Source organism: Podarcis muralis, chromosome 13 (assembly GCF_964188315.1).
Source record: "Podarcis muralis chromosome 13, rPodMur119.hap1.1, whole genome shotgun sequence".
Taxonomy (NCBI): domain Eukaryota; kingdom Metazoa; phylum Chordata; class Lepidosauria; order Squamata; family Lacertidae; genus Podarcis; species Podarcis muralis.
The window spans coordinates 20240197-20263204 of NC_135667.1; the positions used below are offsets into that span (position 1 = coordinate 20240197).

General features: G+C 45.1%; 2 protein-coding genes across 15 annotated transcripts in view; one reads left to right on the top strand and one right to left on the bottom strand.

The window, feature by feature from the left end:
* On the bottom strand, positions 1–17342 carry DKKL1 (dickkopf like acrosomal protein 1). 8 transcript variants are annotated; one of them, XM_077917114.1, is made up of 8 exons: positions 17259–17342; positions 11524–11701; positions 9362–9496; positions 8128–8226; positions 3035–3130; positions 2403–2550; positions 1331–1493; positions 1–514 (listed from the first exon to the last, which is right to left on the bottom strand). In XM_077917114.1, the coding sequence occupies exons 2-8, from the start codon at positions 11659–11661 to the stop codon at positions 172–174; spliced, it is 1122 nt and encodes a 373-aa protein (XP_077773240.1). In that variant the 5' UTR covers positions 11662–11701; positions 17259–17342; the 3' UTR covers positions 1–171. The 8 variants fall into 8 exon arrangements, with proteins under 8 accessions (XP_077773240.1, XP_028559928.2, XP_077773239.1 ...); XM_028704095.2 differs by lacking the exon at positions 17259–17342 and adding an exon at positions 17204–17228; XM_077917113.1 differs by lacking the exon at positions 17259–17342 and adding an exon at positions 13769–13879.
* Positions 17246–23008, top strand: part of TEAD2 (TEA domain transcription factor 2) — a 23736-nt gene continuing 17973 nt past the window's right edge. For 4 of the 7 annotated variants that reach the window (XM_028704102.2, XM_028704103.2, XM_028704101.2 and 1 more), the window contains exon 1: positions 17407–17532. The gene's annotated coding sequence lies outside the window, so the exon portion shown is untranslated. The other 3 variants (XM_028704099.2, XM_028704098.2, XM_028704100.2) reach the window with 3 other exon arrangements.

The window sequence follows — 23008 nt, forward strand, 5'->3', positions numbered from 1 at the left end:
TAGTGGTGTGAATGATTTAATTAACAAAAACTTTTTCTTTTTTGCTGAATGGAATCTAGAAATAAGTGGATTATGAGGGAAAGTACAGAGATTAAGATGATAAGCATAAAAAGGGTTGTGAGCATTGAAGAGTAACAAGCTATGTAAATTATGGGCCAAAAATAATTGTAATTAGTAAAAGCCAGGCCCAATGTACTGCCCCATTTCATTAGCCAATTGCTTGAGTTCCTGGAAATCTGCTTGTTTGGGATCAGCCATATCTTCCTCCCATGGCAACTGCCTTTTCTCGTCATAGTCTTCACTGAGCCCCTTTGGTTGGCCAATATCTTCCATGGAATAAGGAGATCTGGGCAGACTGACTAATGCTAGTTGGCCATCTTGCACAGAGTCATCATAATAAGCATCCTCTTTGTCACGACGCATCAGGATTGGCTGGTAGAAAGAGAGCTGTTGGTCTGGTCTACTAATATCCACACTGTTCTCTGGATTTTCACATGTTGAAACTGTTGTATATCTAGGAGAGAAAGCAACCGATTGACAAGACTGAATGAGTGTCTCTCTCTCATATATATATATATATATATATATATATATATATATACACACACACAATGTATTTATACACACAGTGCTTTTTTCTAAAAAAAAAATGTTTAGGGATACACTCATTTTCCTACTCATATTGAAATACAGCCCCTCAATGAGGCCAAACTTAGATTCACAAAATGTTTAGGGGTATGCGTACCCCTTCATCCCCCAGAAAAAAGCACTGAGCACGCACACACACCCCACACACTCTACTTTTCTGTGTTTAAGATTAGGTTTTTTTACTTTAAAATTATGTGAAAAACTGTGGGTCATCTTATACACAGGGCAAATTCCCCCCTGTTTTCTTAAATTGGAGTCCCAAAAGATAGGAGGCGTCTTATACATGGGGGCGTCTTATACATGAAAAAATACGGGGGGGTATCATCCCAGTCCAATCAACAGTAATTGCATCTTGCAAAGTATCCTGAAACAATATGTGGAGCAAATGCAATAATATAAGACTTCATTTATTTTATCTTAAATCAGTCTTGCAAAACAGAGTACAATTTTATTAGTACATGGTTCATTGGGGTATTATTATTGTAATTAATTAGTAAATTGTCTTAATGTGATGTACAATAAAAATCAAAACAAAAAAACAAAATCCAACCTAGTTAAAAACGCAAGAAACAGCAGACAGACTTAAAACAAAATGAAAACAATGCAAAACAGACAGTCTTGCAGCTACTTTAGTTGCAGCTTTCTCTTGTGAAGAATTCTACAGAGACAGAATCCTCCTTACCTTTTAGCTCTGCACTTCAGCCCTTGGGCACATGGGCAATACTGGCTAGGTCTGGGAAAGGCTGTGAGGCTGCCCCAACCCATCAGTCCAAAGAGGGAACTGGTGGGAATCTGGCATACTTCCCCTTCCTTTGGATAAGGAGTGCAGACTGGGAACGAGAGAGCTGTGTTGGAGATAGGACAGAGATTATAAAGGATTATGTGTAGAAAATCCACAAAGTAAAATCTGCCTGGAATATCTGCTATACAAGATACACTGGATTGGTTCACACGTAACACTAAGACAAAATATGTCATGGCATGAATGAGCTACTATACTGGTGCACATTTAGAAAAATTCAGCCGCTTAGCTCCTCTCCTTGTGAGCTAAACCATAGTTAGTCTCTTAGCATTATGTGCAAATCCAGTCTTGTGGTTTGTTTCAGTAGCCCAAACCAAACACAAGCTATAACCAATACCTCCTGCTCTTGGCTTACTGATTGTGATAATGAGGACAGGGGTTATATGAGGACCATGGTGTGAGAGGCAAAGATTAACTGTCTCTCCATGTGCACCGTGGTCTCAGTCTGGATTATAGTCCCCAGGAATTGGTAAAAAGGTAAAGGGACCCCTGACCATTAGGTCCAGTCGTGACTGACTCTGGGTTTGTGGCGCTCATCTCGCTTTATTGGCCAAGGGAGCCGGTGTACAGCTTCTGGGTCATGTGGCCAGCATGACTAAGCTGCTTCTGGCGAACCAGAGCAGCACACCCGTTGGAATGGTACCTATTTATCTACTTGCACTTTGACGTGCTTTCAAACTGCTAGGTTGGCAGGAGCTGGGACTGAGTAACGGGAGCTCATCCCGTCGCGGGGATTCGAACCGCCAACCTTCTGATCGGCAAGTACTAGGCTCTGTGGTTTAACCCACAGCGCCACCTGCGTCCCACCAGGAATTGGTACTTTCAGTTTAAAAGCTTTCACACAACTCCCAAGTAAAGCAGTCAACATCACAAAATATGAGCAGACCAAATCCGAGGGTAGAAGGAAGTAGATTATCACGCCGGAGGCATGAGTACATAAAAACCATCTTACAGTTGCTGGCGGTGCAACACAGCCCCTGAGCACACTTGTCCCGGCGTGGGTCACATCTTGTTCCGCTCTGACCACGGCTCACACCTTTTGCACACCTGCCCCCCACACATAGGTATCCCAGACAGCATTCCCTGTCCTTCCAGCATATCTAGGAGACAAAGCATGATGATGACACAGCATTTATTTTCTGAAGTTCAAACTAGAAAATTCATTTAAAATACAAGGCACTACCAGTGAAAAGACCCTGCCTCATTTTATTTATTCAGGATGTGCTACTCAAAAGGCCAGCTTCTGTGTTTGCATTTCAAAATATGAGCAGACTAATACCAAAATTGCACAGGACCTTTTCTCTCTTTTTCTGATACCCTTTTTTTCTTTCTCGCTCTTGCTCTCTTCCTGGCCAGCAGGCTGTCTGTCAGAGGAAGGGCAGATTCCTCTTGCCGGAGGCCTGAACTGATCGCATTCGAGAGCTTTTGAAATTAGGCAGAGGGCCACATGCAGACTAGGACTGCAGGTTGCCAGCACTCTTGTGGAAAGACTTTTGCTTTGGAGCCTCTCGTTTTAGAATACCCCTTTCTGCGGTAGAAATATTTCCCAGGGACAGTTCTGGCAGCAAAGTTGAGCGTACTCACTGTATTCTTGACCTTACACTGCCGACACCGGGAAGCAAGGAAGGACTTGAAGCAGAACTGGTCCTTTTGGCAGTCACTGTCACTCACACATTCCTGCTGGAGAGGAAGGACATATTTTAAAAGGGCTACAAGACCATTGCACTAGCAAGTTCCCTATTTCGTTGCTGGGTAATGGCTGAATTTAAGACTGCAGTTGGCTTCTGTGGAGCATCTTAGCTGGCTACTAGGATGGGACTTCTCCCTACCTCAGCTCAAACCTGTAAGTTTCCCATAGATAGCTCTACATGTAAGAAAAGGTAATAGAGTGTTACTCCTTTTGGAATATTAATGGGTACTGCAAACTTCATTTCTGAATGCACACCAGAATATAAACAGCTCCATTTCCCATGTATATTCCCAACTAGCATTGTATTCAGTCATAGGGAATTTAACTGTGCGCTTAAGCACAGGCTCCAAGCTCTCCCATTCCTTGCTTCCCTTGAACTAGGACAGGGGTGGGGAAACTTTTTTCTGCCCAAGGGCCACATTCCCTTCTGGGCAGCCTTCCAGGGGCCACATGCCAGGGGTGGGGTCAACAGCGGCGACTTACAAAGGCCAGATTCCTATACAACCTGCATCCAGGGAAGCAAGGACCGTAGTTCAAGGGCACATCTTCTGAGGCTGGCAAAAGCATTCAAGAAGGTTGTGGAGCAGAGCTGGTGAACTCATAGGGAGGGTGTGCAGCCTACAGAAAGTCCTGATGGCTATTTAATGAGGCCTGTAGGGTCACATTTGGTCGCCAGCCTGAGCTTCACTGCTCCTGGACTAGGAGAAGCTCTGCTGCAGGCCTTCATCAAGAGCCCTGCTAGAGAACTGTATAGAAACCTATTGATAAAGCTTTTAATGTTACCAACACTTGTGTGGAACTTGGAGCCAGTGTGGTGTAGTGGTTAGAGTGCTGGAATAGGACCCAGGAGACCAGGGTTCAAATCCCCACTCGGCCATGAAACTCACACTGAGTGACCATGGGCCAGTCACAGTCTTTCTACCTCACAGGGATGTTGTGAGGATAAAATTGGGAGGAAGAGAACCAAATATGCCAGTGTTATGTACTGAAGTTCTCACCCTGGGCCAGCAGGGGGATACTGTAGATAGTTATGCAAATGAAGGATCGAAAAGTGACGTTCAGTGATTGGATAGTTTTGTATGCAAATGAAGGATCGAAAAGTGACATTCCGTGATTGGATAGTTTTAGAAAATGGCAACAGTTGCATTGTTCTGGAGCTCTATATAAGCAGGCTGACTGAGCTCCTCAGCCTAGTTCTGTTCTGGCATCTGAATAAAGAAGAGCTGTTTAAAGAATCGCTGTGTCGTCTGACATGTTCACCCACAACTTAACAGCCACCTTGAGCTCCTTGGAGGGGGGTATAAATGTAATAAATAAAGAAAACAAAAACACAGCAGCCCCAAGAGGCTATCTCGTCACCTCTCCCACCTCATGGAAGAATTCAGATCAGACAAAAAGAAAGCACCCACACAAGCAGTGCTTGGAGCACATGAAAGACAGTCAGAAAATTGCAAATAAACACCAGCTGTTTTGCCTTACATGCCACAAATTCTCCTGCAAACTACCTCAGTTTGGAAGCGGCATTTCTAGTGCACAGACGTTTGTCTTAAAATGTTTGTGCCATTTATCTCCACAAGAATCCTTCACAGGTTTGGCAAACACAGGATTCCAATGTACAGCACCCGTTTTGAGAATTGTTTCAATTCTTACTCTTACATACAGGAGACACACACATAAAGCACAGCTGGAAAATACCGTAGTTTTAAGTATGGTCTGGTATGACAGTCAGATGCATAACGATCTCTTGGTGGTTTGATGTTTTTTCTTCAAAAAGAAGACATAATGTGGGAAACCTCTTTTAGTTCAGGTTTCCTTTTTCGATGCAAGTGTGTAACCTGTTCGATTTGAAAGGAAGAGTGAAGTGCCAGATAAAACCTCAGAAATTCATTTGGGTGAGTGATTTCCAATGGATGGGGTGTCAATGCCCTGCGTAGGTTTCTGCCTCTCTCCAACATTCATGCACAGAAAGGTATGGCTTATTTATTTATTTTGTAATTTATTCCAGTCGCAGAGTACAGCTTTTCTTGGTATGGAACTATATAGCGAGCCAAGAACAAGGTTGCTGTTGAAGCGGCTAGTCATATACTGAGTTTTCAGATTTTAACAAGAATTTGCTTCCTGTTATCAGATTAACAAGTTGCTCTACTCTGTCTCAAGCAGGGTGGAATTTTGTTCTTGTTTATTTTCTCGCTCTTGTTTTTCTGTAAAAACAATAACAAAAATGATTTAATTTTTATTGTTTTTACAGGGGGGGAAATACAAAAGAGCATGGTGCTGATAGCACCAAGGTCACAGGTTTGATCTCCGTATGGGACAGCTGCATATTCCTGAATTGCAGGGGGTTGGACTAGATGATCCTCAGGGTCCCTTCCAACTGGGATTCTATTGCATATGGAATATCTTTATTTAATGTTGAGCATCAATATCAGTACAAATTTATTCAGTCGATTGCTGTTTCCTGGGCTGGTGACTATCCAATTTAACTCTATGTTTTAATCTAGCTGCTCAGATACCAAATTTTGTTCTGTGTGGAAATGATTCTGCATATCTTTATTTGGAAATTTCATATATATTTGGGGATGTAAAGTTTTATTCCATGTTGTGAGGCCTTTTGATTATAGACAGTGAGCCTGAAACCAAGACTGATGGGGGAAAATGGGTTACCTTGGCACATAACTTTGAATGCCCCAGCACAGACAGATTTAACTTACAGGCCAGGTTTTCGGTCTAACCAACCATTTCCCAGCCTGCTACAAGAAGAAAGTGCCAGAAAGGGTGTGTGTGTATATATATTTCTCTCTTTTTTCCTTCCTCTCTGCACAGAGACAATTCCAGTCTGTTTTCTTAGAGCCAAATGTTGCTATTTCTGAACAGGACTGGGCGTAATCAAAGAGGAGAGCAAAATTGAAGTAACCTGACAAAATTGATTTCAGTGGGGGAGTTGGGCTGCTCTCATTGAAACCAACAGGACAAACTGCTCACAGTTTGAGGGTGTAATATCAAACACTGCTGGTAATTACTATAGCTTGTAGGTCAGTGACAATATGACAGGTGTAAGAAGAATTATGGGAATTATTGTGGAAATAATAAGAATTATACTCCCTTGCTACCAGCTATGCGTGGGGTGGAACTGCTGCCACCTCTCTCTTTCCCTTCAGATTCAACACCTACCTTTTCCACAGTTACATCTGCACCATACATTTAAAGCACATGCCGCTCCTGATAAGAATCCTGTAAGCTGTAGTTTGTTAACAGTGCTGGGAATTGAACTCTGTGATAGGTAAACTACAGTTCCCCGAGTTCTTTGGAGGAAGCCATGTGCTTCCAAACTGACCAAACTGCGGGAGGTAGTGGAGGACGGAGGTGCCTGCTGTGCTCTGGTCCATGGGGTCACGAAGAGTCGGACACGACTAAACGACTAAACAACAACAACAACAAATGTGCTTTAAATGTATGGTGTGGGTGTGATGGTAGCTATGCTTAAGAACATTTCACAGCAGTCACCCATGTTTCTTCCCTCCCTGCGTTGTTTTCCCACTGTTGATTTTAAATTGTAAGCTCCTTGCAAGCAGAGACCTGTGTATGTTGCCTAGGTGCACTGTTACATGCAGTGGTAGCACAGGAAGATTTGTTGTTGTTGTTTTGAATCCCGGCCAGGATCCAGGTGGTTCTATCTGAGCTATTCTGTATTCAAGAACCTGATTCTATAACATTAACTTTAGAAAAGAAAAATACAAAATGCTCGTTCTCAGGGTTTTGTTTTCAAAAGGAAAGATTTTTATTTCAAGAATTTGAGAGAAACTCTCTTCTCCTTTTGGAGGATTCTCTCCCCAGCCTGCCACCCTGTGGATGTGAAAGAGGAAATAGCTAGGAAACCAGAGACATTCTCTGCTGCCCAGGCAAATTAGAGGTTTCCCTCCTGCCTTATATTTTCCGCCAGAAGAAAAGGAAATGATGCTTTCGTGGGAGGAGCTTGCGGTTTGGGGTGACAGGCAGGGCCTTCTTCTTGATGGGGTGGGGGGCTGTCAAAAGCCCATTCCGAATGGCCAGCAGCCTGTGCCTCCTGTCAGTGGCCGGCTCTTCCTTTTCCCAGTTGGCTTCGGGGATGGGCTTGCTCTTAAGGTGCTGGGGCAAGCGGAAGATTAGAAAGGTCAGCCTAGGCCTAGGCTGGGGTGGGCCCAGCTTGAGGAATCTGAGCCCAGTGCTCTCTCTGTCTGCCTCAGCGCCATTTTCGTCCTGACTAGCCACTGGCTTTTTCTCCTGGAAAGATACAGATAAAATGCAACCAGGGTGAGGATATTACCTCAGTGGTTTGTGGGAATCAGCCTGAGAAGGACTTTATGCTTAGAATGAGAAGTGGGAGGGTGTCCAAGCTGGGGGTCCACATTCTTTTACCCCCTCCAGGAGAGAAGAGGGGGTCAGAGGAAGAGGAATTCCTGGGGTAGGGAAAAGACCAATCTATGGGAATAGGGAGAAAGAGGGGCAATCTGTGGCCCTCCAGATGTTGCTGGGCTCCATCATCCCCTGACCCCTGGTCCAGAGGACCAGAAGTTCACCCATCCCTCCTTTTGGGGAAAGCAGAGGTACACTAGTCTAACAAGGTTTATTGGTCATGATAGTTGAACTGAACTGCCAGTATCAAATGCTGGGGACAGATAGCACAGGGCAACTGCAGCCTTCCATCCCTACTTATAAACTTCCCAGCGTAAAAACCCACCTGTGTAGATCAGGCTAGTTTCTACCCCTCCCTATTCTCTATCCAGGGAACTGAGAGGCATGATCAGAGTTCTAAGACATATTCAAGCCCGGCATAGACATGCAAGGGGGATATGAAGTATGCCCGCAGAAGGAGAGAGGTCTAAAGACCAGACAGAGAGGTCTGGAGGGATGCATCTAGACTCTTGCCACACACACCAAGTCACACGCAACCAAAAAATTAGCTGAGGAAAGGTGACTGGGCTTGTTACCCTCCTGAGCGTGCACTGACCTCATCCTCTTCCTCCTCCTCTGGGCGGGCGTCTGACTGTTCAATAGAAGTCACCGTTTTCTCTGAAAACACCATCTCTCCTGTACGGTTATCAGTCATCTGCATATTTTGAGAGAACAACATTAAGATTGCATGGGAGAGACAGAACAAGTGAAGAAGCCTCCTTACTTTTAAACATTTGTGAGGCGGCAGCATGGTTGACGGCAGAAACATCCTCATGGCCAAGGCTCCACAGAGCTATGGGGACAGTTGACTTGGCTTCACAGGGGCAAGGAGGTGTCCTCAAGTGCCTGCACTAGACTTGCGACTCCCTTAGGAAAGAGATGGAGAGCCTATGCCTGTCCCGTCAGCCCCAGACAACATGGCCAGGGGTCATGGATTTTGGGAGATGTAGTCTAGCAACACCTTATTCCCCTCATTATAATAATAATAATAATAATAATAATAATAATAATAATAATAATAATAATTTATTATTATTTGTACCCCGCCTATCTGGCTGGGTTTCCCCAGCCACTCTGGGTGGCTTCCAACAAAGATTAAAAATACATCAAAATGTCACACATTAAAAACTTCCCTGAACAGCGCTGCCTGTTTAAAGATGCATGATGCCCCTTTAAATGTACAGTGCTGATGGGGCCCTACTCAGATTACACCCATGGAAACTAATGAATCCAAGTTAGTCATGTCCATTAACTTCAGTTGGTCTGCTAGCATGGGACAGAACCCATAGTCTCCAAACAGCATGCACCAGATTATAATACCAATGGTGGACTGTGGGAGGGAAAGAATACATGGGGAAAGATTATTCCATGGCTTTGTTGGGATGGTTGGTTGCTTGAGTTGCAATATATACATCGAGAGCCATTTGTCAGAAGGGGTGAAAGCTGACAGGAACCATGTCAAGGTTCAGCCTTGCCAGATAAGCAACTGGGAGTCCAGGACCTAAGATCTATGCCAGGCTGGCCAAAGGGGTTCCGCTGACTGTGGCTAAGTATCTAAGCCGTCCTCTGCTGCCTTGTGCATATATTTTATATGTTACTGACAAAATGCCTTTTAGTCTAGAATTTGATGTCCCCAAATGGCTACCCAACGATAGGGTCGGCCTGGACACCACCAGCTACACTGATCAGAACTTGCATCCTCAGGTATTGAATTGCCAGCCAGTGAGGTAAGCTGAGCTTAGCTATCCATGGTTCTTCATTTTGGTTTTGGTTTTCAATAGCTCACTCACTTTGCTGATTTCGCGGTGGCTGTAGACGGTGGCATTCCCCACTTTCCGTTGGTGCTTCTCCTCGTTGTGATAGTTTGAGGGCAGCTTGCTGATATCCACAGAGGGCTCAAGCTGGTCTTTCCCCAGCACATCCTCCTACACAACAGACAAAAACGGATCCTTATACTGTGTAGGGGAAGGAGACAGAGGGTCCCACCAGATGAACTGTTTATTGTGTATCCTGATTCCCTTGGACAAAACTTACACAGAGGTTAGATTATGCGCAGTCTTTATTTAACATTCATTTTTATTTGTTTGCAGTGAGGTTATACAACAGTGAGCATTAGTGCTGCATTCATTCCAATTCGCTTTTGGAGTGTTTGCATGTCTTCCGGTATTTTATCCTTTCCGCTCATTTCCTCATCACTTTCCTAGCCACAAAAAAGTCCATTTCTTTTTCGAAGTGAATTTCATTTGCACTTCAATTGTGCAAACCGAAACTCTGAGGATACATTTGGATGCCACCCGCAAAATGCTCACTGTTTGTGCAAGATACCCTCTTGCCCACCCTAATTTGACCTTTTTACAATAAGGAAAGTGACGGGGAAAGTGTGAGTCAACAGTTGCTTGACACAACCACCGTATAACCTCTCCAACAAACAGACAAAATGATTGATAAAGAGCCATAATTGTCGTTCCGCCCCACGAACTTCATGCAAAGAAATCAAGTTGAATGATTAATAAACAGGTCTGGAAGCCCAACAGCATCTTCTCCCTCTCTCCAAAAAGTAGCTTTCATCAGAGGAATCAGTTAAAATAATAATAAACATAAGTTTGTTTTCTTACTAGTCTTCTGTTTATTTTTGAAATAAATAAATAACAATGTGGTTTTTTTTAAAAAAGAAACAAATTTGAGGAACAGCAACCAAGAATGCTAGCCTTAATGGTTTGAAGTTGGTCAGTTTCATCAAAGGGTACTTTCAGATGAGAGATCCTTCTCAAGTACGGCTGGCCAGACACCACTTAACTGTTTAACTGCCAAGGCCCAAGATGTCTAGCAGAATCCTCAGTGCCTGCAGGTGAGAACCCTCCCCTTTCCGCAGCTTCTAAGAATTCTCATGGAGGAAAACAATAAACAGGTCAGTGTGATTTCTGCAGCAAGGCAGAAACAATTTAGATTTAAACTTGAAGTTTCAGCCTGGAAATTAACTGAAATTAACCATTACAAGACAAGATGCCACACCCACAAAATGCTCACAAGCTGTTGTGCTGTCAGGGCAGGACTTTGATGCAGACTTCTATAAGACCACCGAGTCTGAAATTGCTCACAAGAGTAGATTTAACAGGTTTATTATGCCAGCACGAAGTATTAATTTCAGCATTCAAATTTCAAAACAGAAATTAAGGATTGTGCTTTCCAAATATGTGGAATAAGGCATTCTTAACCCGCAAACCCCAGCTTTTGAACCTAAAAATCATGAGAGATTTGCTTGTGAACCTCTGAGAAATCAACATTTTACATTCCCAAAGGCTGGGAATTGATGCTATTCTAAATTCCCATAATGTAATTAGCACTGGAACCCTTTCTCATCCACCTCCAGGGGAAAGCACACACCCAAGCAAACATTAACTGTGAACACATCATTCATTTAAAGCACACGACTTGCCCCAGAGAATCCTGGGAACTGTAGTTTACTCCCACAGAGCCACCATTTCCAGCACCACCAATAATACACTATAGTTCCCAGGACTCCCCCCATCCCAGCCTTTCTGGAGAAGGAAAATGTGTTTTAAATGTATCGTGCATGTGCAACCTGAGTGCATCATGAGCAAGAAAAAGAATGAGCGGGTTGTGGGGAATTAGATAATGAGAACGAGACGGAGAAAAGTTATTCGAGATCTTCCTTGGGCTTTAAATGTAAAGGATGGGCAGATTCCCTCTAGAATTCCTAGGTGCTGTGCAGTGTTTACTGCAGCCTCCGGCAACCTGGGGCTGGTGGGAGTTGCAGACCAAATCAGCCAGAGGATACCAGGATTATTGCAAGAATCCTCCCTTTAAAAAACCCCCAACTCATTACAGATGCTCACAGAGCATCTAAAGCATCCCTTCTATTATGTGGGATGGGTGTGTGTGGATCTGATGCTCCCTCTCTCCCTCTCTCATCATCATCATCATCCCTTACCCGGCTCTGCTCAAAGATGTTGCGAAACTCCTTGAAGAGCCTCTCCACGCTGGGGGGCAGGAAGGCAGCAGATGCCGTGGTCCTTCCTTGCATCAGAGCTGTCAGGCACCAGAATCCCCACACCAGCGGCAGCAGCATCTTGGGCCGATCCCTGATTCTGTCGCTGCCAGAGCCAGACCTGCGCAAAAGGGAGAAGCAGGAAAGGGGAAATATCGGGGAGAGAGAGGAGCTAACCCAGCAGGCACCGCCCCTGCTGGCTATTCTCAAGACCCTCCCCTCCTGCACTCCAGCCCCACAACCCTTCGTCCCTTTGCTCTGCCCCAGAACAAGACACATGGACCAGTGCTTAGAGGCCCAAAGGGACAGAGGCCTTTCCCCCCAAATCCCAGGCAAACCGAGTGGAAAAAAGCAAGGATGGGGTGTTTGGGGCTCCCAAGGGCTGTGGGTCAGGCCAGAGCACGTGCTGTGCGTGCAGAAGGTCCCTGGCTCAATCCCTGGCATCACCAGGTGTCAGAAACCCTGAAGGGGAGCTGCCAGTCAGTGCAGTAAACACTGAGGGTAGATCCACACCATATACAGTGGTACCTCGGGTTAAGAACTTAATTCGTTCTGGAGGTCTGTTCTCAACCTGAAACTGTTCTTAACCTGAAGCACCACTTTAGCTAATGGGGCCTCCCGCTGCCGCCGCACAATTTCTGTTCTCATCCTGAAGCAAAGTTCTTAACCTGAAGTAATATTTCTGGGTTAGCAGAGTCTGTAACCTGAAGCATATGTAACCTGAAGCGTATGTAACCCGAGGTACCACTGTATTTAACACGCATTTAAAGAACATGATTTCCCCCAATGACTCCTGGGAGCTGTAGCTACCATTCTCATAGAGCAACAATTCCCAGTGCCCTTAACAAACTACAGTTCCCAAGATGATTGGGGGGGGGGGTGTTTTAAATGTATGGTGTGGATCTACCCTGAGGTGGTGGCACCAAAAGACAGACTAAGCGTGTTCCTGAGGAGGGTGGTCCATGAGGAAAAACAGGGCTCTCAAATTTCAGCGAGGAAATACAGTACTAAAATTTGCCCCCCACCTCTCTCACTTCATTTACATCATTATTGTGGTGCCCCCCTCCCCATGGCACCAGTGTCCAGCACAGCCCCTAAAACCACCTCTGATATTGGCCTGCCACCCTCCTCGCACCCACCCCTTCTCGGCACCCACACCCTTCGGGGTCAGCCACCCCTCTGCCCCACACAGGGGCTGCAGCCCACCTCTTCTTAACCCCCTCGATTCACTAGCCAGCCTGTAACTAAGCAGAACTCCCTGTCGGTCAGTTTCTGACGGGCCCATTTGAAAAAAGGTTCCGGTTCCGGAATGTGCCAGCTTTGCCTGGCATCTGTCAGGGCAGAGCAGCTGTTTCTCCACACAGACCCATACAGTGTATGTGTGGGGCGTCTTTTTACAGCCTTCCCATAAGCTGCCATAGGCCCCTTGAAGGATTTAGAGGGCCTCACATCCATCACCCTATTTGCAATGTTTAGTTTGAGCTAGGGTTGACTCCAGAACATAACGTGAATCCCGGAGAGTTCAGCACTAGACGGAACATATGAAGTAACAATGAAGGACACTTCTGAGCATGTCAAGAGCGCTTTCCCCTCACCGTTCAGGAAACAGTCAGCCCCCACTGCAGAATATTAAGAAGCAAGGCTTTTAGGTCAGAAGGGCTGGCCTTCAAAGCCCGGGAAGGCAGGTGAAGGCTGCAATCCTAACTCCACTTACCTGGAAGTAAGCACCTCTGAATTCAATAGGTCTTACTTCTGAGTAGATATGGTTAGGATTGCACAAACGTCCACCTCAGTGTCTTCTCCCTCTGCCTCCAGTAATCCAAAGGACCAGATCCCCACATCTCTTTATCATTCACACATTTAAACCCAGCTGCTAAACCCAGCACAACTTACAAAAAAGGAAAAGCAGCACACAATAAAGGCCAAGATATTCAACATTAAAAGCACAGGACTGAAAGAAAACATCTTCGAAGGAGGACTTATGGAGATCCCTGCTGGATCAGCCCTAGGTCCATCTAGGCCCCACACAGGGCCTGAAGGGCATATTGCTTGTAGACATAGAATTTCTATTAAGTCATAGTGGCCAATGGTGGTCATAGTGTGGTGGTTAAAGTGTTGGACTAGGACCTGGGAGACGAGCCCTGCACCTCACTGGGTGATATTGGGACAGCCTCTCGGCCAAATTTACCTCACAGATTTCCAGTGGGCATCAAACAGAGCAGGAAGAGCTCTATGGCTGACTACACACCATACATGTAAATCATGTAAATCAATATCTTGGGAACTGTAGTTTCTCCCTCAGAACTACAAGTCCCAGCACCTTTAAATTACAATTCCCAGGGTTCTTTGGGGGAAGTAATGTTTAGAGTCAATCCTGACATACCCACACTTCCGCTTGTCCCATTGCTTTTCCCCGGGAGAACAGTGGCAATTTGTGTTTTATTTTGCTCCAATTTAGCACTGAAGTGCAGGTTTTCCCTGGGAAAAGAGCAGGGCAAGGGGGAAATTGCTCGGATTCATGTCTAGAAAGTGTGGGTTAAGCAGAAAACGCTTCAAGCCCCTGCTTTCTAGGTAACAGGACAAGCGGAAATGTGGATGAGCTCAAGTAATGCTATTAAAAACTCAGATAGCAACAGATCTATGAAGAGCAGCATGCTGTTTATGGAGCTGGTGGAAGTTGTGGTCCAAAAAAACATCTGGAGGGCCCCAGACTGGGGAAGGTTGCTTTTAATTACTGTACCACTGTCATTTTCAATCTGTCTTCCTCAGAGACTTGAACTGGGTTGCTAACTAACCAGACAGAACCACTTTTCACAGCAGTGTGGTTTGCAGGTATTATTAGCTGGTGACAGTGTCCACTAAGCAATCCCTTACTTAGCAAGTTAAGTACAGTGGTGCCTCGGGTTACATATGCTTCAGGTTACAGACACTTCAGGTTACAGACTCCGCTAACCCAGAAATAGTACCTTGGGTTAAGAACTTTGCTTCAGGATGAGAACAGAAATTGTGCTCCGGCAGGGCGGCGGCAGCGGGAGGCCCCATTAGCTAAAGTGGTGCTTCAGGTTAAGAACAGTTTCAGGTTAAGAACGGACCTCCGGAATGAATTAAGTATTTAACCCGAGGTACCACTGTATTATCACTTGCTAATAGCTGCAGAACAAGCTACCATTAAGAGCACAGGAGCAGGGTCCAGTAACAAAGTTGGCAACTGTAACCCTAAAGTCTTCTCCTGCAGGACACAGCCACAGCAGGGAGTTGAATAAATTGTTTAGAATCACTCTCTTAATATTTTGCATGGGGTGACAGCTAGACATCAGAAGAGCGGACCACACCCTGCACAACTGCATGCTAGCATGCATCCCAGAATACTCCGCAGTGTGGAGGTACTGTAGCAGAAATGCCGAGGTCCCTCCGCAAAAACAAAACAACAAAGTAAGTAAATCACAGATTAAAGTGTTTTCTGGGGGCAGAAGGTTTGGAACCCACTGTATAGCAGCCCTGTAATATAAACACTGGATTCCTGTGACTGGTTCTCATGGCCAGGAAGCTACTTGCTTCCATAAGAACAATGGGTGCATTTCTGCCGTGTCACCATTAGGTGGTGACTTATGATTCCAGTGAAACTGACATGTACCGTATTGTCAAAAGTCCACCATGATTAAAAATCCAGGAAATGAATCTCCCTGCCGGGAAGTGTGTGCATGTGTGTGAACTGGAGGGGGAGGGCGGGGGAGAAATTTCGTAATTCCAAACCCTCTCGTTAAATTCATGTGGGAAGTCAGAAGCCTAGGAGTAGAGCACAACCTTCTCTCCTCTGAAATAAAAAATTTAAGGTCTCATATATATAATAAATGTTCATGAATGTACCAACCGTCCTGAAACCATTTTGACTCCCAAACTGACCAAATGTTTTCTCTGCAAGGAGGGAGGGGGTGAGGGAACCTTCCCATTGTCTCAGGAATTGGGAAATCACCATCTCAAAGGAATGGCCAGACTACCAGGAAAGGCAATCAGATAAGGCATTATCAGATAACCTGGCAGACAGGAAAAACAACAACATTCAAATTTCTGTTGTAGACCACCTTTTCTGTGATGTAGGTATGATGTTTGTGGGGGGTGGTCTTGGGTTACACCCCTTCTGTGATGTATGCATGATGTATGGAGGGGTGGTCTTGAGCTCCAGGGCAGGGAATTTAAAATGTCTATATAAGGGCAGGCACACCTTTGTTCTGGGTCCTCCTCCGGCCTCCTGCGTGTGAGGGGAGCACCCTGTTGCAACAGCTTTAATAAAGATCAGGCTTACTAGCTGCTTTGCTTCTCAATATTCTTTGGTTGGCCTCTGATATTTTCTCCTACCAATAGGGAACCCACGTAAGGACTCTATACAGGCTCTTGGATACCCCATAGGGGGAAAGGTCTGATTTTGTTTACAACATGGTCTATGTTAGATTCTAGATGGAATCGGGGCTACTCGTGCATGCAAGTTCTTTGTTCCACATGACATCAAAAACACAAATCTACCCACTCCCCATTTAACCTAAATTTCTGCTTACCACATAAAATATGGTAAGTAAAAAATTACTGTGTCTATTTTACCTCTGCAAAAACTGCTGGTCAGTCACGTGTGCGGTGACTGGAGAGATTGCATATTTCACTGCCACACTCCTTAATTCTGCTTGTTCCTCACCTGAGCACAACCTAGCCATTTTGTTTCAGGTGGCCTTGGGGTGAATTTGCTGGGACGTCCAACCCTGGGAACATTGGCAACTGTCTTGAATGTTTTCCACTTTTGATTAATCTTTCTCACTGTAGAATGATGGACTTAAAATTGGTTGGAGGTGGTCTTATAACCCACCCCAGTTTCATGGGCAACAACAATTGCTTCTCTAAGAGCATTGCTGATTTGTTTCCTCCTTGGCATTGCGCTACAACACACCCGAATGCTCCAGGCCAGCAAATTGAAACTTCAGCTTTTATAGAGATGGGCACATTTGCTCATGATCAATTAAGCAAAGGCATTTGATTAGCTACTACTTAGCTTCTTAATTTATATGGAAGCAGTAAGGGTGTATTTAGTTTTTCTCCATTTTGGCTTTATTTCTGTTAAATAAATCATGGCACGGTGCAATATATCATGTATTGTTGTCCATCCAAGGTTCTATTTACAGTACCTAATTTTCAGACCTGCTAAGGAAAGATGATTTCCTCATAGCCGGCTGCCTCTGTCTGGCTTTTGGTACCTGCTAGCCAGATACCTCTGGGAAGCCTACAAGGAGGCCTTGAAAACAAACAAACGCAAGCCCTTTGCTGTGGCTTCCTGCGCTCTGGTCTTCCCACGACTTGCTGCCTCTGAAGCAATTTAGGGCTAATTTATCCTCCACGAATTTGCTTTAGAATCTAAACGAGTGACCCTGCCCGCATCTTGAGGAAGTTAACTTGTGCGTCGTTCCTTGTTTTGCAACATTATCACCCGGTTCCCTAAGAAAAGGTATCGCGCGCCCTTTCCTAGTCCCGTTTCCTGCTTGGCGGGGTGTGTGCGTGTGTTTTTGTGTGCGTGTCCTGTCTGAACACGAAACTCCGCCCCTTCCAGCCCTCGGCTCCTCCCCTCGTGGAACTGACTCACTGCTGCTAATTTAATTCCTCTGCTCATTCCAAGGATTCCAGAGGAAAACTGTCACCTTTCCAAAATACCACGCAGGCCTGTTGCTCCTCTGCGCGCACCACCACGCTGCTCCTCTTCCCATTTCCAATCCCAAGGAGTGGGCAGGAACCTCCTGGATGAGTCAAAATTAACCCTAGCGGTGAAGAGCTTTTATTCTCTTTTTTCACGCCCCCCTTTCCCCCCCCCCCTTAAAGCAAAGTTCAGGGAAAGTTTCTCCTTTACGTTCTCCCTCCCCCCCCCCCCGCCTTCACTAGCGCGCACAAAACCGGCCTCTTGGGTATCTTCTGGAAGTAAGTAATATTTCCTCCCCTCTTCCCAATCGTTCGTTCTGTTTAATTTCCTACTTGGGAGCAAGCCCTGACAAGGAAGATTTCGATTTAAACGTGCATCTGGTGGTGAGCTGTGATTTAGCTTTTGATTTTGGTTTGCAGGGAAGAAAAACGTTGCAACTTTTCTTCTTTTGTGGGAAAAGTCGACCACTACTTTAATATTAATTTAAAGAAGTGGAAGACTGGAAGCGTGAGGGTTTCTGTATGCGTACATAAATATATTGTGGTTTTAATTTATTTTATGTATAGGTACTGATATATAGGTACTGAAATATGTATATTTGTCACTGGATTGCTTGGGACTATGTTTTCAAAAGATCTTTATAATATCCAGTAATTTGTGTGCATTTCACGCTGTATTCTTTGATTTTGCACATAAGTAGTAAGAGGTTGCCGTCGTTAACCCCCTTAATATATATAAACGTTTTTGAATGTGAAATCTCGAAGCAGAGAGATGGGAGGGAGGTACCACACCTTTTTTAATGGCTTGATTGTGTGCCTGTGAGTTTCTCTTTGTCTGAGTAAAGGACAGGGGCTATAACTTTTTGTCTGAAAGCCAAGAGTTCATTAGGTTGCTTGCAGGGGGCAATTCTGTGAATCGGTGTCGTTTTTGATAGCGAGTTTCAATGGAGGGCGGAGATGGGTTTGTTCCAAATTTTATTTTGTTAAGCTTGATCCTCCTCTTGGAAGGGATGTAGTGTGTGTTTGTGTTTTAACTTTCCCCATCTCCTCTCTCCCTCACAATGTCAGCCATTAAGGGAGGGCAGTCTTTATCTTACCTGATCTGTACATTCCCCACTGCCCCAAGGGGTCAACAAACACTTCCTGAAGCCCTCTGCCCATTTGCTTCTAAGCCACACACAATGGGAATTACTTCTGAGTAAACATGGGGGGGGGGAGTACCCTCCTTCGAAGATATCCGTGAGTGATGATTCAAAGACTTCTGAGCAAGGAGAAGCCTCTCTTTAAAAATCAAAAGGTAGAAATTCTGATTTGTGGGTGATTAGTGTTGTTAGGAAATACCTGAGCCCACACAGGCCAAAACAAGGCTCATTTTTGAAATGTTCTGTGAAAGGGAAAAGTTCAAACGTATGTCACGCCTACTGTGTTGTGGATGGCCAAGATCTGAAATATAGAAGTGTCATCTGGCAATCCTGGTTCTAGGGCCATGGTGATCCAACTTCAGGCTTGAAGGGTCTACTTCATTTTTTACTGCAACCCTGAGATCCCTCAACCAGAGCCAGATGCAAAATGGTGGTTCGGGAAGTGGAGCCAGTTCTCTTCTGCTGCCCGTGAGTGGGAGAACCAGCTTACAATAAGACTCCCTTGTCCAAAACTCTGGAGAGCTGTTGCTGGTCAGTGTGAACAGTACCGCACTAGATGCACCAATGGTCAAAGCTGCTATATGGCAGCTTCTGAATAAGAGTCCACAGTGGATTGTAGCAATAAGCATTCAAGCTCTCTAGCAAAACTATACAGTACAAAGACTGGGGCAACCACAATACACTCAGGTTAATGTATGATCTACTGTCAATTATACAAATAGCTAATGGTAGTAGAGTTGCAGGGGGTAATTTTAGACCTGGGACTTATTAGTCCTTGTAGATAGAAAAGTAGAAATGTGTGCTACTTTTGTGAACATGTTGGCAGCCCCTTTCACATTTGGGGGTTTTCTGCCCATTCATCTGAGCAGGAATCCTGGCCTTCTCCCCCCAAAGTCCTGCCCTTTATTTTAGGGGGTTCAATTCCCTCTCAGCTCCCACCCCACTTTGTCAAAGGCCCTTCGCTTGAGTCAGGAAAAAGTTTTTGGATGGATAGCCGTCATCTCCCTGAGTTCCTCACATTCAAGCCCAAAGCATCTTTGAATATATTTTTTTTAAGACTTTTGTGTTGCGTCCAACGCTAGCCCTACGCGGTGTAGTAGTCCCAACCGAAACTAATGGAAATGATTAACTTTGGGCTCATTAATTTCAGCTGGGTTGATCCTGAGTAGAACTGGGTTAAAATTACAACCCTGTGTCTCCAAAGGTTGTTTTATTTCAGGCTGGTTTTCTCAGGAACAGGTAACACTGGGGGAGTTTTGTTAAGCCGTAAGGAAAATTTGCCAGTCTGCCTGTCTTGCATGTATAGGTGGTGTTGCGATTGAATGTTCTGTGTGCCACATCTAGTGAGCAGGTGTGTTGGCGCTGAAACTGTTGTATGCTTCGTGTTGTGGCTTTTGCAACTGCAGCGCCTGCAAGCAAGGATGGGCCAGTAAATGTGTGTGTATGAGAGGGGTGGGGGGTGGGCAGGTTGGATACAGCAGTTTCCATTTGCACAAGACCTTGATGTGACTTGTTCCAAAAACAAACATGACCTTTCACATGGGTGCATGCGTTTCTCAAATTACAGGATGAGGTTGGGGCCCATTGCTGCTTTGTGGAGGGCAGCTTGCTTTTCTTAACTTCCATGCAACTTTTTTTTTGTTTTCCTTTGTACATGAAAACTTGTGGAAAGCAAATCAAAACACTGCATTTGAGGCATTTTGGAGTTGTGTATTTGGAGCTACCTGCGACTGATCCTTTTGTCTGTGCTGCAAACTCTGCAGAACTCTGAAAGCTTTTGGAATGGGAAGTCGAGATCCCACCTTTGTCTTTTGGAATTTTACTCCATTTTGCAGGCTCTACACCGGATCAAAATTATCTTAGCATTTCCTCAGTTCGTGGCATACAAAGGCATTGAAGGAGACCTACCCTCCAGTTTGGCTTGTTCTCAAAATGGAGTCTTCATAAACTCCCCCTTTTTAAAAAAGAAAACTTCAGCCCCAACAACGGTTGCTGGAGCTCTTTCTCCATGCATCATACTCCTTTTGTTTATTTTAGCTTTATTCGGGTTTACCACTTGCATTAATAGCCTTCCAAAATAACAGCCTGCAGGGTCTGTTGGAAAAATGGTTTTTTATTAGAAAGGTAAAGGTAAGGGGACCCCTGACCATTAGGTCCGGTCGTGACCGACTCTGGGGTTGCAGCGCTCATCTCGCTTTATTGGCCGAGAGAGCCGGCATACAGCTTCCAGGTCATGTGGCCAGCATGACAAAGCCGCTTCTGGCAAACCAGAGCAGCACACAGAAACGCCGTTTACTTCCCGCCGGAGCGGTACCTATTTATCTACTTGCACTTTGACGTGCTTTCGAACTGCTAGGTTGGCAGGACCAGGGACCGAGCAACGGGAGCTCACCCTGTTGCGGGGATTCAAACCGCCGACCTTCTGATTGGCAAGTCCTAGGCTCTGTGGTTTAACCTACAGTGCGTCCTGTTAGAAAGGTACATAGACAGTAAAGTGTGTAGCTCAATTGTATGCTTACCCGCAGGTAAGATTTGAACCATGCCATCTAATCCTAAACCAGTAAAAGGTAAAGGACCCCTGGATGGTTAAGTCTAGTCAAAGGCGACTATGGGGTTGTGGCACTCATCTCGCTTTTAGGCCAAGGGAGCCAGCATTTGTCCACAGACAGCTTTCCGGGTCATGTGGCCAGCATGACTAAACCGCTTCTGGTTCAACGGGACACTGCGACGAGTGCCAGAGCCACAGAAACGCCATTTACCTTCCCGCTACCTATTTATCTACAGTACTTGCACTTGCTTGCTTTCGAACTGCTAAGTTGGCAGGAGCTGAGACAGAGCAATGGAAGCTCACCCTGTCGTGGGGATTCGAACCAGCAAGTCCAAGAGGCTCTGTGGTTTAGACCACAGCGCCACCCGCATCCCTAAACCAGTGTGGTGCAGTGGCTTCAGCTGTTTTGCAGGACAACTCTCATCATCTCCAGGCTGGGGAAGACTGGGTTGGACTAGGACCAGGGAGGCCCAGGTTCACATATCTATCCTGCCAGGAACCATGCTAGCTGACCTGGACCAACTACTACCTCTCAGCCTAACCTACCTCACAGGGTTGTTCAGAAGATAAAAGAGAGTCTGGAAAGAACCATGTATGCTAGCTAGCTGAGTACCTTGGAGGAAGAGTGGGATATGAAATATATAATTTATTCAGAAATAGCTGGAGTTCATGGGATTTACTCCCATCTGTTATAAACTGTAGCTGTAGTTTATCAAGCATAGGCTCCATTTCTTAATACTTTTAATTCCAGTAGTGCAGAGTCAAAAGAGCATAATTTTGCTGTGGAATGTGGTGAAAAGAAACAAAGGCTGCTGGAAAATGCTAAGAGAAAAACAGTACTCAAATACTGAAAATATTCTGTACACTGATTTGTATAGTTACCGGTACTTTTCACTTAAGAGCTACAGTTCCCCTTAAACTACAGTTCCTAGCAAGCTGTATGCTTAAAATGTGTTTTAAATGTATGTCTGCCTGCCGCTACCTATGTTTAGCAATTTGTGGCCCCTTGACAGCCCAAAAGGGGAGAGAGAACCAACTCTTTCATAGTATACAAAAGCTCTTCTGTCTGCTTGAATGAAGGCAACTTTTTTTTTTCCTTTTTGCCATAGACAAGTGGCTATTACAAGTCTCTCGGAGCTGTTTATAAACAGAGTTTATATATCAAGCACTTAGTTTTTCCTCAGTAAATAACACTTTCAAGCAGTTTTTCTTTCTTTTGGATTTGTGCAATGCAATATGGATACCCTCTCCTTTCCTTTGTTCCATCCTTGTGTGGAGATATGCCAGAGCAAGTGGGGGTATCAACTAAATGTCAGATCAAAATGTCTGCCTAATGTCTGAGGTGAGATGCTTCAGTTTGGATTGTCCAGATGATGATATTCTGCATTGTATACTCATATTGGTTTATGCGGAGATGGTACTTGTGCGCAACTGTTATAGGCGTCCTTTCTCCCTCTGTCTGAATTATCCGTTCAATGTTTGTCCTTCTTTCGAACCTTTGTTTTGTTGCCAAAGAACATCCAATTGCCTTTCTTTCAGATGATTCTACAGCTCAGCTTTCCCAAAACTAGACTGCACTCTGAAAATCACTTAAGTAGTATAAGTGGTTTCGAGATTGCAGCAGTACAGGAAATCCAGTTGGGTGGGACAAGCCAAACACGCCCCCCCCCCCGGAAGAGGAGACTTGAAGGAAGCTGTTCCCTCTGGATTTGTTGTAGATGGGAAGTTTGTCAGGCGAGCCTAGTTCCCTCTCCATCTCACCCCGCCCCTTTGCCACTTAAAAATCAGAGGAAAACCTCGGTACAAAAACAAAAAAACAAAACCAAAATCAGTTGTTCTGACTTCCACAACGCATGTCCTTGGCCTGGTTCTGAGGAAGTTTGTGGTTGTGATTAATCTCACGCCAGGGAAGTGCCTTTCTTCGTAAAAAGTTTTATCCGTCTGGGAAGGTTGCAGCTGTTGGGAGCCTTCTGGCGGCAGCGGTGGTGGCGGCGCAGGGTTAGCAAAGGAAATAAAGGCCCACAATCCTAAAAGGCGGGGGGGGGGGGGGAATCTGATCACAGAT